The sequence below is a fragment of the Corylus avellana genome, chromosome ca5 (genome assembly GCF_901000735.1).
Source record: "Corylus avellana chromosome ca5, CavTom2PMs-1.0".
Lineage (NCBI taxonomy): Eukaryota > Viridiplantae > Streptophyta > Magnoliopsida > Fagales > Betulaceae > Corylus > Corylus avellana.
In genome coordinates, this window is record NC_081545.1 from 30,832,132 (window position 1) to 30,849,677 (window position 17,546).

General features: G+C 34.6%; 1 protein-coding gene across 1 annotated transcript; it reads right to left on the reverse strand.

Annotated features, from left to right (window-relative positions):
- Positions 1-1,989: 1,989 nt before the first annotated feature.
- Positions 1,990-13,306, reverse strand: LOC132182842 (PH, RCC1 and FYVE domains-containing protein 1). The gene is made up of 9 exons (XM_059596196.1): positions 13,031-13,306; positions 11,773-11,859; positions 10,569-10,652; positions 10,376-10,456; positions 10,058-10,252; positions 6,883-8,979; positions 5,559-5,705; positions 3,498-3,907; positions 1,990-3,110 (listed from the first exon to the last, which is right to left on the reverse strand). Exons 1-9 carry the CDS (start codon positions 13,079-13,081, stop codon positions 3,008-3,010), a joined length of 3,255 nt encoding a protein of 1,084 aa, XP_059452179.1. The 5' UTR covers positions 13,082-13,306; the 3' UTR covers positions 1,990-3,007.
- Positions 13,307-17,546: the final 4,240 nt, after the last annotated feature.

Here is a 17,546-nt window from a genome sequence, read left to right on the forward strand (position 1 = left end):
AACAACGTGACAGCACAGGCAAAAGCTCGCCGTGGTAAGAGTAATGAAAGACTACGGTTCATCGGGACCCCATGTGGGGCCAGCTTTCGCCACGTGAACTAAAGATCCCACGTGGCAGGTCAGGATCACTTGTAAGTTTTATCATCCTTTTCCCATCGATGCCATCTCTCTCTCTCTCTCTCTATCACACTTTTCCTTTCCATCAATCCAGCTTTTGGTGCTTTTCTCCTTTAGGAGTTTATGCTTCCTGGAGGTTTTTGTTATTATTGTTAATTTATTTTAAAATTGATAAGCCCATGCTTTTGAACCTTTGTTTATATATACTTCTATTGATATATAACGGATGATGCATATTTTTGTTTGTTTGTTTTCACATTGATGAGGATGTGGTATAAAGTCATCACCAATTAAGGGATTTTTAGATATGTGATTTGTCAGTACTTATATCTAAACTACGAGTTTAGGGATTCATCCATCTATGCGTGGGAAAGGTGACAATTATAACTTATAAGTACCCCATGACATCTTGTAATTAGTACTTAAAATATGATAGGGTAAAGTTCACTTAACCCCCTTAAACTACCACCCCAATGACAATCTACCTCTCAAACTATCAATTACGACAATTTACTCCATAAACTACCAAAACAATGACAATGTACCCTCCAATGTTAGCAAAATGATGAAATTACTCCTATAGAATTTTCAATAAGACAAATATACCCTTAAAATTTTGAAAAAAAATTAATTAATTTTTAGTATTTTTGTTTTTATTTTGGTAAGGGTAATTTTGTCATTTTTAAAAAAAATTAGGGGTATATTGTCATTGTTTTAGTAGTTTATGAGGTAAATTGTTGTAATTGATAGTTTGGAGAGTAAATTGTCATTGTGATGATAGCTTGAGGAGGTTAAGTAGACTTTACCCTATCGTATTTTAAGTATCCCTTACCAATATAAATCTTCATTTAATTTGGGAAAATGTCTCAATATATCAAGACTGATAAGAGTCAGATTATAGTATTAGGTTAAAAGGGGTGGCTATATATATATATATATGAGTCGTGATTCAGAGCACGCGGCGTGGTAAGCATGCCAGGCAGAAATTTTTTTTTTTTTAATATTTTAATGCAAAAAAAAAAAAAAAAAAATTCCGCCGTGCTATTTATCTTCACCCATATATATATATATATATATATGTAAATGCTTCTAGGAATCTATCCATTTAAGATTTTTTTTTTTTTTTCTTTTTCTCTTTTTGTAAACCTTAATTTATATAGTTTTTTTTTTTTGTTGTTTTTTTTTTGTTTTTTTTTGGTTCTTACAAACAAAACTCAAGTCAAAAGGCTTTTCAATTGTATCCAAACCCAAGCACAAATTTTTTAATTTTCCTTTAAAAAACGGTTATCTGCTAACCACCTAAGCGATTAGTAAATTTTACTAACCGCCTAGGTGGTTACGGTTAGCAATTTTAGCCAATAACTACTAACTGTAACCGCTTTTTTACCCCTAATAATTTTGATTTTATTCTTATGGGCTGTTACTTTTCTTCTGTATACTGCAAATTCCAATAGTGGTATTAGAAGCAATGTTTCGAAGAACTAGTGTTGAATGCAACATCTATATGCTTGCATGGTGAGCTCACATAAAGTTCTTGAGGTGGTGTGACCTATAATAGAGTGGACTATACGTGCATGGTTGTGGGGACACAGCCAAAATTTATTATGGGCAGGAGTTGGGGGCCAAAAAAGATTTGAAGCTAAGGTGCCAGTCCCCCCTCCCTGCATAGTTGTACGTGTGTAGCTCTTGTTAACACATGATATTAGGCAAAAGACTTTCGTTCTAGAGAGGATATGGTTGATCACACATCCGGGGTTGCCGAGTAGACGCGTGTGGATGAAAAGAGTTAAATCCTATGTTGGAAAGATATTATAAGCGTGAGTGGTTAATAAAACACAATTGGACTTAAAGCTATTAACTTAAGCATTTAGATTCAATAACGTCCCGAAATGTTGTATTGTGGTCTCAATAAAACAACTCCTTAAAAGAGTTAAATCTCCTCAATACAATATATACTACTTTCTGAATGGATATACAGATTGGATGAGATGTAAGGGGAAAAAAGCTGTACTTCTGGAAAATCCTGCTATACCTATGTTAATGGCCATCTAAGGATCAACAGTTAATATTTCTTACCAACTCAGCAAGCTTGAAGTTTGAAGCAGGCCAAATCCATCCTCAGCACCTCTCCGACCACATCTTTTTGGTCTCCTCCTCTAGCAGAGTATTTTCAAATTAACCATTATGGTTCTTTCCATTTCAGCACCGAAGTCGCTGGAGTCGGGGTATTCAAGGAACCCTCTAGGAGCCTCATATTTTGATCTGCACTTCTTTCAGTGGCATTGGCAGTTAAAGCAGGGATTCCTCCTATTATTCATCATGGAAAGTGATTTCTTTTTGTTGTTAATATCCTCAGCCTCAGCAACCATGTCACCAAATGAGAATTCCCCTAATCCGTGATGATTTCACCATATAGTTCGTCGATCCAACATATCAGCAGACAAGAATTGCTGTCAACCAGAGAACATTTCATAACAGTAGTCCAAAGCAATACCCCGAAAAACTTCTTTTGACAATAGATCACCATCTGCAGTCTTGGTAATCATCAGTGAATAATTAACCAGCAATCTTCTTGTAAGCTAAGAGTTTGAACTGCATCCAACAAAGGGCACACCCTGTGCATAATTTTGAATGTATAACACATGCACGTGCAAGATCGCACAAGCACAGAGAGAGAGAGAGAGAGACAGATGCTTTTATTGAAAACTGTACACTGGCTGCCAGAGGCAAGGTACTTCATCTGAATGGCACCTAAAGTTTTGGACTAGAAGAATTTTTCAGCCTTGGCATCAACTTCCTCGTACTGTCTACCATTATCCACAGAGCTATTTGTTGAGGTAGACAAGATCATCATCTATAAAGGGCAAGCAAAAATAAGCCCTTCATCTGATTATGATGAGTTGCTATAGCCCTCAATATCATACTTTTGATACACAGTAACTTGATTCTCCTCCCACCACAACTCTGCTTCCCTCTCAGTGAATCGCTTTCGGCTGCAAAACAAGCAGCAAGTAGCAATGAAAGTTCAGTTAAAAAACATACTGATGCAGTATCCGATACCAAGAGAAACAATACAGAAAGAACTAACGAAAGCACATTAGAATCTTGGAAACCACAATGAAGCCACTAACAATAAGAAATCCTTTAGAATAAACATCAATTGAAGCCCCTTATCTAATAATTGTGATCATCATAGAGAGCCAATATCTAATAATTGTTAAAATCATAGAGCACCCAATTATTTTGATAAGTATGCAGGCAGCTTCACACAAACACACACAGACAAGTGTGCACACACCCAGAGACACATAAATTCCCATTAATGTAAGTTTCGAGATAAGATCCTATTCACATGGAATGGTCAATTTGATAATAGTTACCTAAATCTCACTCGTTTCAGCCCCTTTTGCCCACGAGGCAAACTCGTAAATGTGATATATACGCCAGGCTCATACTGTTCCACCCATTCAAGCTTCGATGCATTCCTTCCGTTCTGTGGAAATTCAGTTCTTGTGACATGTGAATTCTCCATGGATCTAGTGTCGTAATGGCAAACACCTCTCCCATACTTGGATTTTAGTGTATCAGAGAATATAATAGGAGTATTAGATAGACTATCTCCTTCTGTGTCTTTTGATAATCCTACTTCAGGGGGCAGTTGAGTTGCCACAATCATAGGGCACACCCCCTCAAGGCTATCTGTATATGCTGGTGTGATTTGAGGCCGGCTGACATGAGTTGCATCCTTCGGTTGTTTATTAGAAGAAACTTTCTCTGACATTGTATGAAGCTGCAACAGAGTATTGGTATCAATTCCAACTCTTACAAAAAGACTAATAGAAACCCATTATATACTATATAGATGAATGAATTAAGTAAAGGATTATTTGGTTGTCCCATAAAAATTGAATTGGGCATTTTACTTCATATGGGATGTGTGTAAATTCATCAGCTTAAAAGAGCAATGTTTCAAATGGCTGTCATTAACACACCTAGTACAAGAAATTTGTGTCAGGCTATAATCCTACTTAAAGTGAATAGATCAATTCAATTTTCAAGAGATGTCTGATGCAATGGTCATCCCTTATCTACAATGGCAAAGTAACAATCTAGTACCTTTTCCAACAGTGGAAGCTATATAAAGAAGAGACAAAAATATAAACAATCAACTGTATTTATAGAATATATTAATGATCACCTAAATAGGGATCTCCTATACAACCAGAATGTAGATAAGCAGATAGGTGGTCACCTGTTTAAACATAAAACAATCCTATCATTCCATCTATCAAAAATCATTTCCATAAAACTTGCACTTCCCCGAGTATAAATGAAAAAAATGGAAAAAAAATAAGAGAAAGCACATGATGTAACTTTCACCTTAGATTGGACATTCATGTAAATTTCCCATTGGATTGGACATTCATCCAGAAAATGTATATTTGGGCAAAGCCGCCATTCACAATATAGGCATGGGCTACAAAAAAGTTGCACCCCTAGGTGGTCAAGGCCTTGGTCTTGAGGTATTGCCCCCTTCAAGGTCCAAGGTTCAACACCTCTTTCCATAGGGCCACACCCTCTGGTGCAAAGCAAGCGACTTAACCAGTTCCGTGTAGAGAAACTTCCGAGGGTGCGGTGCATGGGACCGGAGTTTACTCTATAAGGGTAGGTCTGAAGAGCACTGCCTTGAAGAGGTTCCCCGACATAAATAAAAAAAAAATAAAAAAAATGGGTTCAAGTTTGTACATGAAAGTAATGAAAGTGAACATCTTGGTCAGATGCAACAATCTGAGTCAATATACTCATCAGTGTCAACCAAGTCGGTCAACACAAGACTGACTGGGGCAGACAACTAGAAGGATGGTTCCTACCCTACAAAGAACGAAAGCATGCACAAACATTTAAAAAATGTGAAAGCAAGAAAAAAAGTTTATTATTAGTTAGCAGTAAGAATGGCGAATATCTTAATCGTTCTGTTACAAAATAGGCCAAACAAATCCTTTAGACCTTACTTATGACTTGCCAGTAGCCGTAGCAGCCCAAATAACACTTTGATGAAGTACCATTTTTACAAAGCAGAAAGCCCAACTTTCTAGGAGGCAAAACTCAGTGAACAATTTGTACTTTCAATTATCATGGGATAAGAGAGCCAACTTTCCAGTAGACAAACCCTAGTGAAGTAGTACTCTCAATTACCGTAGGATAGTTAAACACAAAGATCTTTATAATTATAAAATAAGTTTGCACCTGAACAATTTCTGAAGATGGAATGAGAATATGGAAATTAATGTCAAGGGATGCAGCAGCAGCTTGAACATTTTCGAAAGCGAGATGAAGCTTAAAATAGGGGTAAAATAAGAAACATGTATGTGTCCATAGTAATTCATAAGAACAACAGAAACATGAAACCAACCCAAAATTATAACAAATAAGCAATTTACCCTTAATGCCAAAGCTTTTATGACCTCTTTCGCAGCCTTACACTTGGCAGTTTCTTCCCTAGCCAGGGACCAAGTATCCTCAATTTGTTGTTGACATTCTTGAATCTTCTGGCTTCTGATCTCATTTTGCTTTTCAAGGCTTCTAGACTGTAAAGAGAAAGCAGAGAAATAATACATCAAAGCTGTAAAAAAGCATTTTCAATCACACAACCAAAAGAAAACATAAACATAAAATTAAAAGATTAAAAAGAAGGAAAAAATATAAAAAGATCATCTCAATAAAACTCAAAAGAAAAAGATGAGGACAAGTATAGGAAAAGAGAATGTGGCACAAATTTACCTTGAAAGAGAAAAAAATGTAACACTCCATCCTAATGACACAATATTGTCCACTTTTGGGTCCCCTGAACCAGACTTTTCAGGAGGTCACTCATCCTGGTACTACTCTCGCATAAGCACACTTAATTGCGGAGTTCTGATAGGTTCATGGCTATCATGGCTTTAAAATACGTTATGTCAAGAAGGGTGCAAGTATACATATAAGCACATCTCCATCCCCATACCTAAGCGAGGTGAGATGCTACAAAAAAGGCACAACTAAAGTACACACACAAAAAAAAAAAAAAAAATCCAGTGTCTAATAGCGATAATCCAAAATTATGTCTCCTTCTCTAGCTCAATAATATTTCTCCGAGTATATAAATGCAGAAAGCGACACAGCAAAGACAAGCCTTTGTAGTGCTTTCGGATTTGCACCCCAAACGTGGTTGAACTATTGCTAAAGGAACATATATCCAACCTACAATCATGAACATTATAGACCCTTATAGACCAAGTATATTACAGTTGTTGGGCCTACTTCTCTCCTTGATGATACAACCAATTTTGGTAATATTCCATTCAATTGGTGTAGCTTACAAAACAACCTTTTATACATACAAATGTAACAAATCCAGAGTTTATAACCCTACTTTGTACTTTAAGTACAGCCTTACAAATTATTAACGTTATACGATAAGAACTTAAGACTATTCTAGATTAAGAAATTTAGTTACTGTCTGGCTGGAGACCAAAATGTGTGCACAGGGCTAATAAAAAGTGGTACATATGCAGTTGGGTAGTACTTTTCAGTGTGACCCTTCTTCCTGGATGCATATGCATTAACACCGACTATCTTCATAATTCAAAAATTAGGTACCAGACAACATTACTTGTGTGCATGCACATTCTAAACAATAAGATTGTGTACAACCAAGAAGGCAACATCTAGTAAAAGCAACTTCACTTGGGAAAAAAAAAAAAAAGGAAGTAAAAAACCATTTACCTCGGCCCTCAGCCTCTGAACTTCTTCAATGAGCATCTCATCTGACTCACATATGCCTTTCTCCCCATTTAGTTCACTAGAAATAGTAGATACCAAATGAAGTGGGGAAACAGAAGCAGATTGATTTTCCGATAGAGGAATAAATGCCCCAGAATTTTCTGGACAGCAAGTTTTAAATGAAGGTGGGCATGGGACTTGCCCCCATTGTGGGAGCCCACCTGACAAAGAAGAAACAGGTTCTACAGGCTGCTGATTTTCCCCTTGATTTTCCAAGGTCTTCCTTCCACCATATTGGCTTCCCCTGTTACAAGATTGTCTAATCGACAACATTTGACTCCATTTTGGAGCTACATCTCCTTTTTCTTCTTTCTCATCAGGGAATACTTTTCTTTGGGTCGATAGCTGCTTTGGACTGCGACTTTCCAGTTTTGATAGCCTACCTGAATGTGTGATGTTCTGCAGATTATTAAAGCATGGCTCACAGACTCGGAAAGCCTTGCCAGGATTAGGTGCGAGAGAGGCGTTTGTAGCCTTCTTACTACAACATGCACGGCAGAACAGGAGACCACAGTTGTAACAATTATGCTTCTTCCTTGTAAATCCAAAAGGCAATTTACATCCAGTACAAGCTGATTGATCACTAACAGAAATAGATTTGTGCAGACAGATTGCAGCAGTAAAATTTGATCCGCAAGCAATACTTTCCACCTGCCTGTCCCTCAAAGCCTCCACTAATCTTGGTGAGTTTCTATCTTCTATATCACCTAATCCTAACTGCCCATTTGCACCCTTCCCCCATGTATACACACTTCCACTAGATGTTACGACAGCAATATGGTATGAACCTGATGATATCTCCTTAATGAACTCTTCTTTAAGCTTCCCTTCAACGATAGTGATTGATTTATCCTTGGAATGTGGATTTCCTAACTGTCCATGCACCGCACTTCCCATTGTATAAACTGTACCCAAATTGGTAAGCCCAACGGTTAGCATTCTTCCACAAGAAACTTGAACGAAATCATGATCGACAAGTTGTGCAACACATGTTGGTAAAAGCTTTCTCTCTTCATTAGCATGCCCAAGTCTTCCTTTATCTCCATCACCCCATGTAAATAATTTTCCACCTTTAGCATTAAACTTTAAACGGTCAACCATGATATCAACAATAGCGGCTGTATGCCACGATCCACATGCAACAGATTTTACCCGCAAACCTTTGAGAGATTCAACTTCTTTTGGCTGGGAAACATTTTTAAGATTACCATGCCCAAGAACCCCAAAAGTCCCATCTCCATAAGTAAATAACTGCCCAGAGGTGGACAAGATTGCTGTATGCCATTCCCCACAAGCAACATCTGCTACACTAATACCGTCCAAAGGGCCAAAAGGTTTACACGGCAGCCACTGAATTCTATTTCTCTCCTTGTCCAATAAATCAGCACCACAACCATTATCACCCCATGTATATAGCTCACCAGATTCTGTCAGGGCACATGTTTGATATTCACCACAGGCAACAGATTTTACATGGACCCCAATAAGGGAGTCAACAATTTTGGGGAAGCTCACATCTATATTAATTTTGTGCCCCAGCCTACCCGCCTTTTCCTCACCCCAGCAAAATACTTCCCCATGTTTGGTAACAAAGGCGGCATGTTTCCCCCCTAAAGATATGTTCTGCACATCAAACATCATGGTGGATTCCAATAATTTAGGTAATACAGCATCCACTTGTACTCCGTGATGGTTGCCAAACCTGTCCACCCCACCACCAACAACCCCTCCTCCTATTCCTTCACCCCAAATCATAACGTCATTCAAAATATTGTTCTTTGCTCTTTGCCGAGAACCACAAGGCATAACGAGCCTAAGAGGCACATTCTTTTCTTGGTCTGCATGAGCGTAAATTGATACCCTCTTCTTGAGATTATCTGCTTCAATACACGGTGATTTGGGAATTGAGATAGCCATTGCATTCCGCATATTTGATAGGATTGATTCCGACGAAGAAAAGCAATCAGAAGAATGTGATAAGCCATCAGAAAAACACCTTTCTGAATGTGACAGAGTAGGACTCCCACATAAACTGCGCACCTTCAAGAAGCATAATAGTCATGAGTAAGGTAGTTGATACAAGTCATTTTTCTTTGTTTTGATTAGACCAAATAATTTTTGTCTAAATTTAAGCAATCACTTCTCAGGGTTCAGATTGTTACAAGAAACGGCCCCATCCCTCAATATCATGACTGGGTCAAGTCGACCAGGTTAGATTATGAGTGAATAGAAAATCTAAAACATAGGTATATGTTATCTTGAACATAGTTTAATCAAATACCAAAAGGATAAAAGAATATAAAAAATATGGAAATGAGAAAGTTGTAAAAAGGAATTGATTTATTACAAGCATAATATAACAGTCGGGGAAAGCAGTGGAAGATTGTTCTAAGATCCACCAACATCCGTCTGAGGCATCTGACTAACTTCAACAAAACTCTTGTAGAGTTGCAAACAAATATGAGTCTGATGCATCCTATTTTTTTAAAAATGAAATTACAGATTTTTAGTTTTTCAGCTTCTTTAATTATCCATCATATCATCCAAGCACTTATTTCTGGAAAAAATAAAAAATAAATACAGATTTTGCATGAAGAGAGAAATGAGATTAAATTGGACATAACACCAAATTAGATTATGGATGGAAAAGAGAAGTGCATCTAGACTTATGTATGATAGTTGAATACTAATCAAGTAAAAGGGATCATTACAAGTCAGAATGTCTGGCATGAGGGAAAAACCAAGACCAGAAACGGACACTGTGATGGATGAGTGGCAAGACACATGTTAAAGCCTAGTTTGGGAGGCAACCCAAAACTCCATGTTCCCATGCCATGGCTTTGAACGTCCAACCAAGCCATTTGACGCATCAGTCATGTATTGACACCATATGTTACTGACTGAATACTAGACTTATGTGTTACTTACTTTACCATCATAAGTAACACCAGTTTTACTAATGACTTATGCCTTACAGTAGTGTTACTTTTCAAACCTTTCCTGATTAATTTGAAATTTCCAAATTATTTTCAGCATTAATCAATCATGACTCTGTCTGGAAGAAAGTATGGCAACCAAAATTACTGGAATGAAACACACAAAATGAGGTATTATAAACCTGTTCAAATTCGTTGGTATCCTCCAGAAGTCCAAGATAATGCTTTCTTCGAAAAAATCCAGCAGGACTATTGACACAAGTTTGTACCCCTCTGCGGCTCCTTGAGCTACATAGTGGTCTAAAATGGTGACACCTGGATATTGCAGCTCTTAAGCCTAGATACCAACAATCAGCCTGCAATTTGTCCTTGCATATCTATGAAAAAGATAATTAGACAAAAATGAAGCTATTAGTCTTAGCCAAAGAAAAATAACTCAAACCGGAAAAGTAATAAAACATTTAACGTATAAACCATGTTTCCATGAATAGTAAGATTACCAGATCAAGTGAACGTTCACCATAGATAAGCGAAAATGACAGACATTCCTTTTCAGGTTGAAATTGCCTCTGAAAGCTCGCCTGAAACAAGTGGAATTACCATTCCAAAGAATGAAGAAGGCTATATTTAGACCCCAAAAGCAAGGGATAACCAACTCAAGCAAACATGAGGCAGTAGAATCTTTTTACATACCTGTCCAGCAATTGTATCCTTAACTGAGCTTAATTTCAATTGTTTTTCCTTCTTTCTGGAATACCAAATCAAATATTTCTCATCCTGTTACCAAAACAAATCAAAGTCTTATGGTGTTTTAAGAAACGAAACCAAATACAAAACGTTGAAAGGGATTTTCAAACATCTATAACAGACAACACAATTTTATCCCCTTTGTTCCATCACAAAGTATGCTAAACTACTAAAATGCATACTTGATCTTATTTAATCTCACTTGATTGAATTGTATTTCGTTATGGCATGTCATTAAATAATCAAATATATGACAGAAAATATGTAAACCTAGTTTGTGTGTCCTAGTATAGCTTGGGATTCTCGTATTGGTCAGTCGTGTTCATGTAGAACAAATTCATAATTGTGTTCTAATGAGTTGTATCTGCACCGTGTGATGAACCATAGATTTCAAGGGCACAAAACTCTCTGTAAATTCTAAAGAACATGAAATAAGTAACATCAGCAATTCTTCACCAAAAGACAAAAAGACACAGAATAACCAACTTCCTTGTTCACAGAAAAGAAGTGGCATCAGTCCATATAACTACATTAAATTATAAGCATGAAGCATAATAACATATCAAAAACTTGAAAGTCACCAAAATTGTTGCAGCATCATCCCATGTTCATCTTACATACGCTTCAGATTGAAATTAGCCTGAAAGGCACTTCTATTATACTTCTCATCTTCATAATCTTTCTCAGTTGAAGCAGTTCATCCTATATATATATATATATAAAGTCTCCAGATCAGGAAGTTCAAATTACATAGATGGACATTTCCCATATAGTCAACATATAAGTCATGTCCATTTTTATATGCAGCCATTATTACCCATCTAGATAAGTCACATGACACAACTAACTATTTTGTATAATGAAATGCTACAAACAGGCTATCCACAACAAGTGATGCTTCAAATGTCTAAAAGATCCCACACATGTTTTTGGAAAGAAATTTATCAGAGATTGCACAGTTCTCCATGATAAGATAGTTGAGTTAGTTAGGTCTTTCCTTTACAGGGGAACTAGCTGCTCAAACACAATTCATTACCATTGATCCAGCAAATATCATTACTATAAATGTGAAGCACTATAAACCTGCATTTACACAAAAGTGTAACGCTCTCATAATTCTAAACAAAGATGCTAAGTCATATGTACACACCGTAGAAAGCCTGAAAGGACAAAATTTGGGCTTCCCTCTTCGTCCACACTTCAAAAGATATGCACCCTTCTTTATGGATACAATTGCCTGCACAGACTTACAGAAAAAGGTTTCAGCACACAGAGAGAGAGAGAGAGAGAGAGAGGAACCATCCTCAACTACTTAACAAAACAACATAATTTCACAAGAGTAAAAAACATATCTAAAGAAAGTCTGAATGCCAGTTAACGCTGAGTTGCATCAAATTTTACTCCTAGTGTTACAGATTATTTCATTCACACTAAGAGATCAAGTCTTCATTACTGTCATAAAAGTGAAGTGTCCTATGTGACCCCTCATTGCTGAACATTAAACTGTAAGAATCAAGTCAAAGCTTTTGGAAACCACAATCAGCAATTAATGGCAGCCACAAACTTTTGAAATGTTAGAAGAAAAACCCATTTTCTTAAACGGAAAAAAGAGCAAATTCTAGTAGCGTTATATCAAAAGAATTACAATCAATGTTCGATCTCTGATATGATTTTGTGATTCTGCAAGCATAATACTATAACTTCCATTTCAAAGCTTTGGCAACTACAAGAACACAACATTTTCAAATCACTCCGAACATGTGAGATATTTAAGTTATATAAGCCAACATTAAAGGATAAAAGATAAAGGAAGAAGAACATAAAATTTGAAATTCTAATTAGGCACACTGACAATTCATGAAAAACCGCAAAATGATGCCAACCAAAAATTAATGAACTTTACAAACAATGCTCAAAGCAATACCTGATTATCCCCAGCACCCCCCACCCCAAACCCCCAAATAAAAAAATAAAAAAAAAAAAAAAAAAAAAAAAGAAAAAGAAAAGAAAAGCAACAGCTGATTGATCCACTCAACAGTAACAACTCGAATATAATAGTAAAAAAAAGCAGAAACACATACTTGAATAAGCAAAATTTGAACCAACAATGTGGTTTGACAAGTTTAAATTCAGTTACAGATGATGATATAACATTCCACTACATATAACAAAAACGAATTTGATACAAAATAACAGGAAGAAAAAGAAGAAACATATACATCAAAAAAAAATTGTGAAGGACTAAATAACGTCACAATATGGAAAGACCGAAGAGCGAAGGGGAAAGAAAAGAAGCAAACACTAACAAAGATCATATTTTGAAACGATTTGAAATCAACCCAAATGAAACATCATTTTCTTCAGTGAAAAAGAAAAAGAAAAAAACAAAAAGAAAACAAAAACGAGACCTGTTCGACAGCTCTGTCAAAGGGCACTGTGGCTAAGGATTCTTCACCCATTTTTTTGCAGAGAAGCTCATGGGAGACAAAAGAAGCAGAATGAGAAAACCTCGGGGTTTCCCAAGAAGGAAACCTTAACAACAGCAGAATGTGAGAGAAGTAAGCATGCAGAGAATAAGATGCTTCCTCTGCCCTGCACGGAGGCAGAGCATAAGTATTTTTAGAGGGAGTGCGTGTGTTTGTGTGTGTTTTTTTCTCCTTATTTTTTTTTCCTGCTATTTTTCTTTTGGCTGGGGGGTCGTTCTCCTCTCTTTATAGTGAATCTTGTTTTTCCATCACTGTTTCTTCACATTGTAAGTCGTGCAGTGCAGTGCAGTGCAGGGGATAGAGAGAGTCACACACAGTGACACACACAACAAAAGATGTTTTCTTTTCTTTATTAATAATAAGTGAACATTAACCAAACCCATATGCACGTGTAGTCCATCTCACATGCGCTTTATATTATAATTATTCGACATTTCTTCATTTCCACATGCTATATTTGTCGTTTACTTTCTACCCTCTTCTTCTGGTTTTATCATGCCCAGAAAACGATTTTTATCTCTTTTCTAATTTTATCTCTAATATTTGAAAATTTCATGATAATGATGATTTGATAATTAAACTTCTCTTCAATTATTTGGAAAGAAAGTGAAATAGCAAGGATTCATTTTTACTGTACATATTTTGTTTTATTACTTCTAATAACATATATGATGTTAACTCAAATGACTTGACAATATATATATATATATATATATATATATATATATATAAGAAACTATTCCTTTTAAACAACGTTACAAGGAGAAAAAAATTGCCGCTTGGCTCGACTCCATGCTCATTGTACGGCTGTCCTTTATAATATTACATATTGAGTATATGGGTTTTGCAGGAAACTAATCCTATAATTGGTAAGTAATCCTTCTTTTTAGACAAGCCGAAAGTTCAGGAATCCCATTTAGGCATTGTTTATAATCTAAAGAAAGAACTTGGGGATGTCGTTTATAATTTTATGGGAGGGGATTGCTATCTCACTGTGCAATCCAGTGACCAACAAAAAGAGTCAAAATCAAATATGAAACCTAACATAACATGACTGGTCTACCTATCAAACAAATGGTTAAAAAATAAGATATATAGTTTTGTATTTTTGGAGTATATGCATGGCTTCTGCCTCTTGCATTTCTCTGTGTGTGTTTGATTCGTGTAGGAAAAAAAGATAAAGATAAAGATAAAGATAAAAGAGTATTATAAGTATGCTAATTAATTAATCATCCATAACACCGGCCACTTAATAAAAGTAATTCAAACCCTAACAAGAATTGAATGTTCACACCTTTAATTTTTTTTTATCCATATTTGATGTTCACACATGAACATAACTTGTTGCTCTCGATTTCTTTATATCTTTTAGTCCATTTCCTATCTGGGTTCAAGGTTTTGTGCCCCCTTTTCTTGTATTGGGGTCGTTGTAGCTGCATTAGTCAAAAAAGGGAAGCAACGAAGAAAGTTAAAGCTAAAAGGATTAAAGAACAAACAAGATCGGAAGAAAAATAAATAAATAAAAATTGAGAAAATATATATAAATAAAATAAATAAATAAAGAGAGAGAGAGAGAGAGAGAGAGAATTTACATTGGACAGGTTTTCAATTGGGCAATCTTCACCTTTAAATTCCTAAATTTTGAGTGTTAGAATATATATATTTTCATATTAATGTTGATATATTTTTTATTAGAAGTATTTACCATAGTTGTCGGTCTTTAATTAAATCTTTAGGATTTAATTACATTTTCACCTACCATATTTTTCATGTAGACCATGTAATACTACATCTGGCAATTTTGACATGATATGACGACTTGACATGAACATGACACAAAATTAGCAGGTTTAGGTTTACCCTAAACGGGTTTGTGTCATAAACGGGTCAACCCGTTATGACCCGTTTATTTTGCTTTTAACGGGTCAACCGTGGGTTACCTATTACACCTGTTTAGTTTTTATTTTAATTTTTTTTTAAAAAAATCCTTAACAGTTTAGATCATAAATGGGTCAATTGACCCGTTTATGACCCGACTCATCATTTTTATTTTTCAAAAAAAAAAAAAAATCACTTTCTAAGCTAAACGGGTTAAGCGGGTCGTCGAGTGACTTGTGAAATTGTCGTGTCGTGTCCGAGTTTGTTGGGACCGATCCGTTAGCTAGACAGGTCGTGTTTGGGTTTACCCTAAACGGGTTGCGGATCATTACGGGTCGATCCACCGACTCGTTTTGCCGCCCTTAGTAATACAACTGTATAATCCTGCCAAGCTCTTCTCAGTAGTGAACGTAAGCTTCTAAGGTTGAACCACCTTAAGTTTTTATGTTATTTTTGTCTCTTATTTTTGTTATTCTCTAATGCTTAGTACAAAGAAATTATGGTTGAAATTTCCTCTAAACTAGGGGTGCAAAGGCGGTTACGGTTAGCGGTTAGTGGCAATAACCGCTAACCGTAACCGCCCTAGCGGTTAGTAAATTTCACTAACCGCAACCGCTAAGCGGTTAGCGGTTAGCGGTTAGTGGCCGGTTAGCGGTTAGTGAAATAGATAACCGCCCGCTAACCGCTTTTTTAAAATTGGGCTTTTTTTGGGGCTTTTTGGGCTTTTTTTTACCCTCATTTTTTTTTCTTGTATTTTTAATATCTTCTTGGGCCCAATTGCTATAAAAAGAGCCCACATTGAAAAATCAAAAATATTTGACCCAAAATTTACATTTACTTGTACTTAAAAAAAAATTTCCTTAAATATTAAATCATAACTCGTTAACTTTTTTTTTTAGGAAAAAAAAAAAATTCAACACAACATACAAAAAAAAGTTCAGAATTCAGATAACTATCACAACATATAAAAAAAAAATATAAAAAAAGTTCAACACAAAGCATATAAAATAAGTTCAAATAAAACATTAAATGATACAAATAGTCAAATAAAACATTAAAACTTCATCAATCTTCTCATTTGATCCTCTAGCAAATCCTGTGGACATCAAAAGAAGAAAAATTATAATATTAAACATAATAATATTAAGGCACAAGCATGTACACATATCAAAAAGTGCTTAATATAATTGTATTGTAATTAAAATACTATGACAATTCAAAAAATAATAATCTTCGTTACTAACAAACCTCTAGGAATGAGATTGATTAGGTTTAGTTTAAGGTTAGGAAGAGATGAATATATATGGGTATTAAAACGACGTAGTTTTGGCTTGTTCAATTTTAAAAAATTGTTCAACAAATGGTTCAAAAAATTGGTCAAAAAATTGTTAAAAAAATTTGTTCAAAAAATGGTTCAATTTCTTTTTTCATAAAATGGTTTAAAAATTGTCAAAATAGTGTTCAAAAAAAATGAAAAATATATTAATACTTAAATTGTTGTTATAAGTAATTGTTGAATCTAATGCTAATTGCTTAATTTGACATTTTATGAATCACATTGTCATTGTATATAAATATTATGATTAAATATTTGAATTGTCATTGGATCATATGATTAAGTGTTGATCTTATAAACTTACAAACAAACAAAAATACTTCAATTGTAATTATAAGTAACACATTGTTTAATCCAATGTCAATTACTTAATTTGATATTATATGAATCACATTGTCATTGTCATTGTACATGAATAATTGATTAAGTATTGGAATTGTAATTGGATCATATAGTTAAGTATTTAGCTTATACATTTATATTATTCAATATGCATATAATATAACTATAAGCAATTATATATATATAAAATTCAAAATTGTTCAAAATTGTTAATTTTCTTTTTTTTTTCTTTCAAAAAATGGTTAAATTTCTTTTTCTAAAAAATGTTCAAAAAATACATTAATACTTCAATTGTGATTATAAGTAACACATTGTTGAATCTAATGTCAATTATTTAATTTGATATTATATAATCATATAGTCTCATTAAATTATATCATATGATTCATATGATTAATTATTTAAATTCTTATCATGTTTACTTATAATCTTTTTTCTTTGAATTGAACTTAATATCTAATGGTAAATGGTAATGTTCAAACTCCTAAATCCTAAATTTCTAAAGTATCTAATAATGCTTTAATTAAATTGTAGATTTGTAGTTATAAGTAACATATTGTTTAATTCAATTGAATCAATTGTGATTATCATTGTACATGAATCATATGATTAACTTGTAGACTTATGACTTATGAGTTATGTCATATTATATATGTATTATTTATTATTATATAATCATATGATTTAATGATCAAGCCATCATGTGATATAATCATATCAATTATAGTGATAATATATAAATTACTAAAATTATAATGATAATACATTAATACTTAAATTATGTTTATAAGTAACACATTGGTCATTGTTTAATCCAATGTCAATTACTTAATTTGATATTATACAAATCATATCATCATTGTACATTAATAATATGATTCA

Coding starts and splice junctions, on each gene's coding strand:
- LOC132182842 (XM_059596196.1), bottom strand. CDS start 13,081: ATGGGTGAAGAATCCTTAGCCACAGTGCCCTTTGACAGAGCTGTCGAA. Junction 10,457..10,568: donor AGGATACAATTGCTGGACAG/GTATGTAAAAAG, acceptor CACTTGTTTCAG/GCGAGCTTTCAGAGGCAATT. Junction 3,111..3,497: donor CTGAAACGAGTGAGATTTAG/GTAACTATTATC, acceptor CTTGTTTTGCAG/CCGAAAGCGATTCACTGAGA.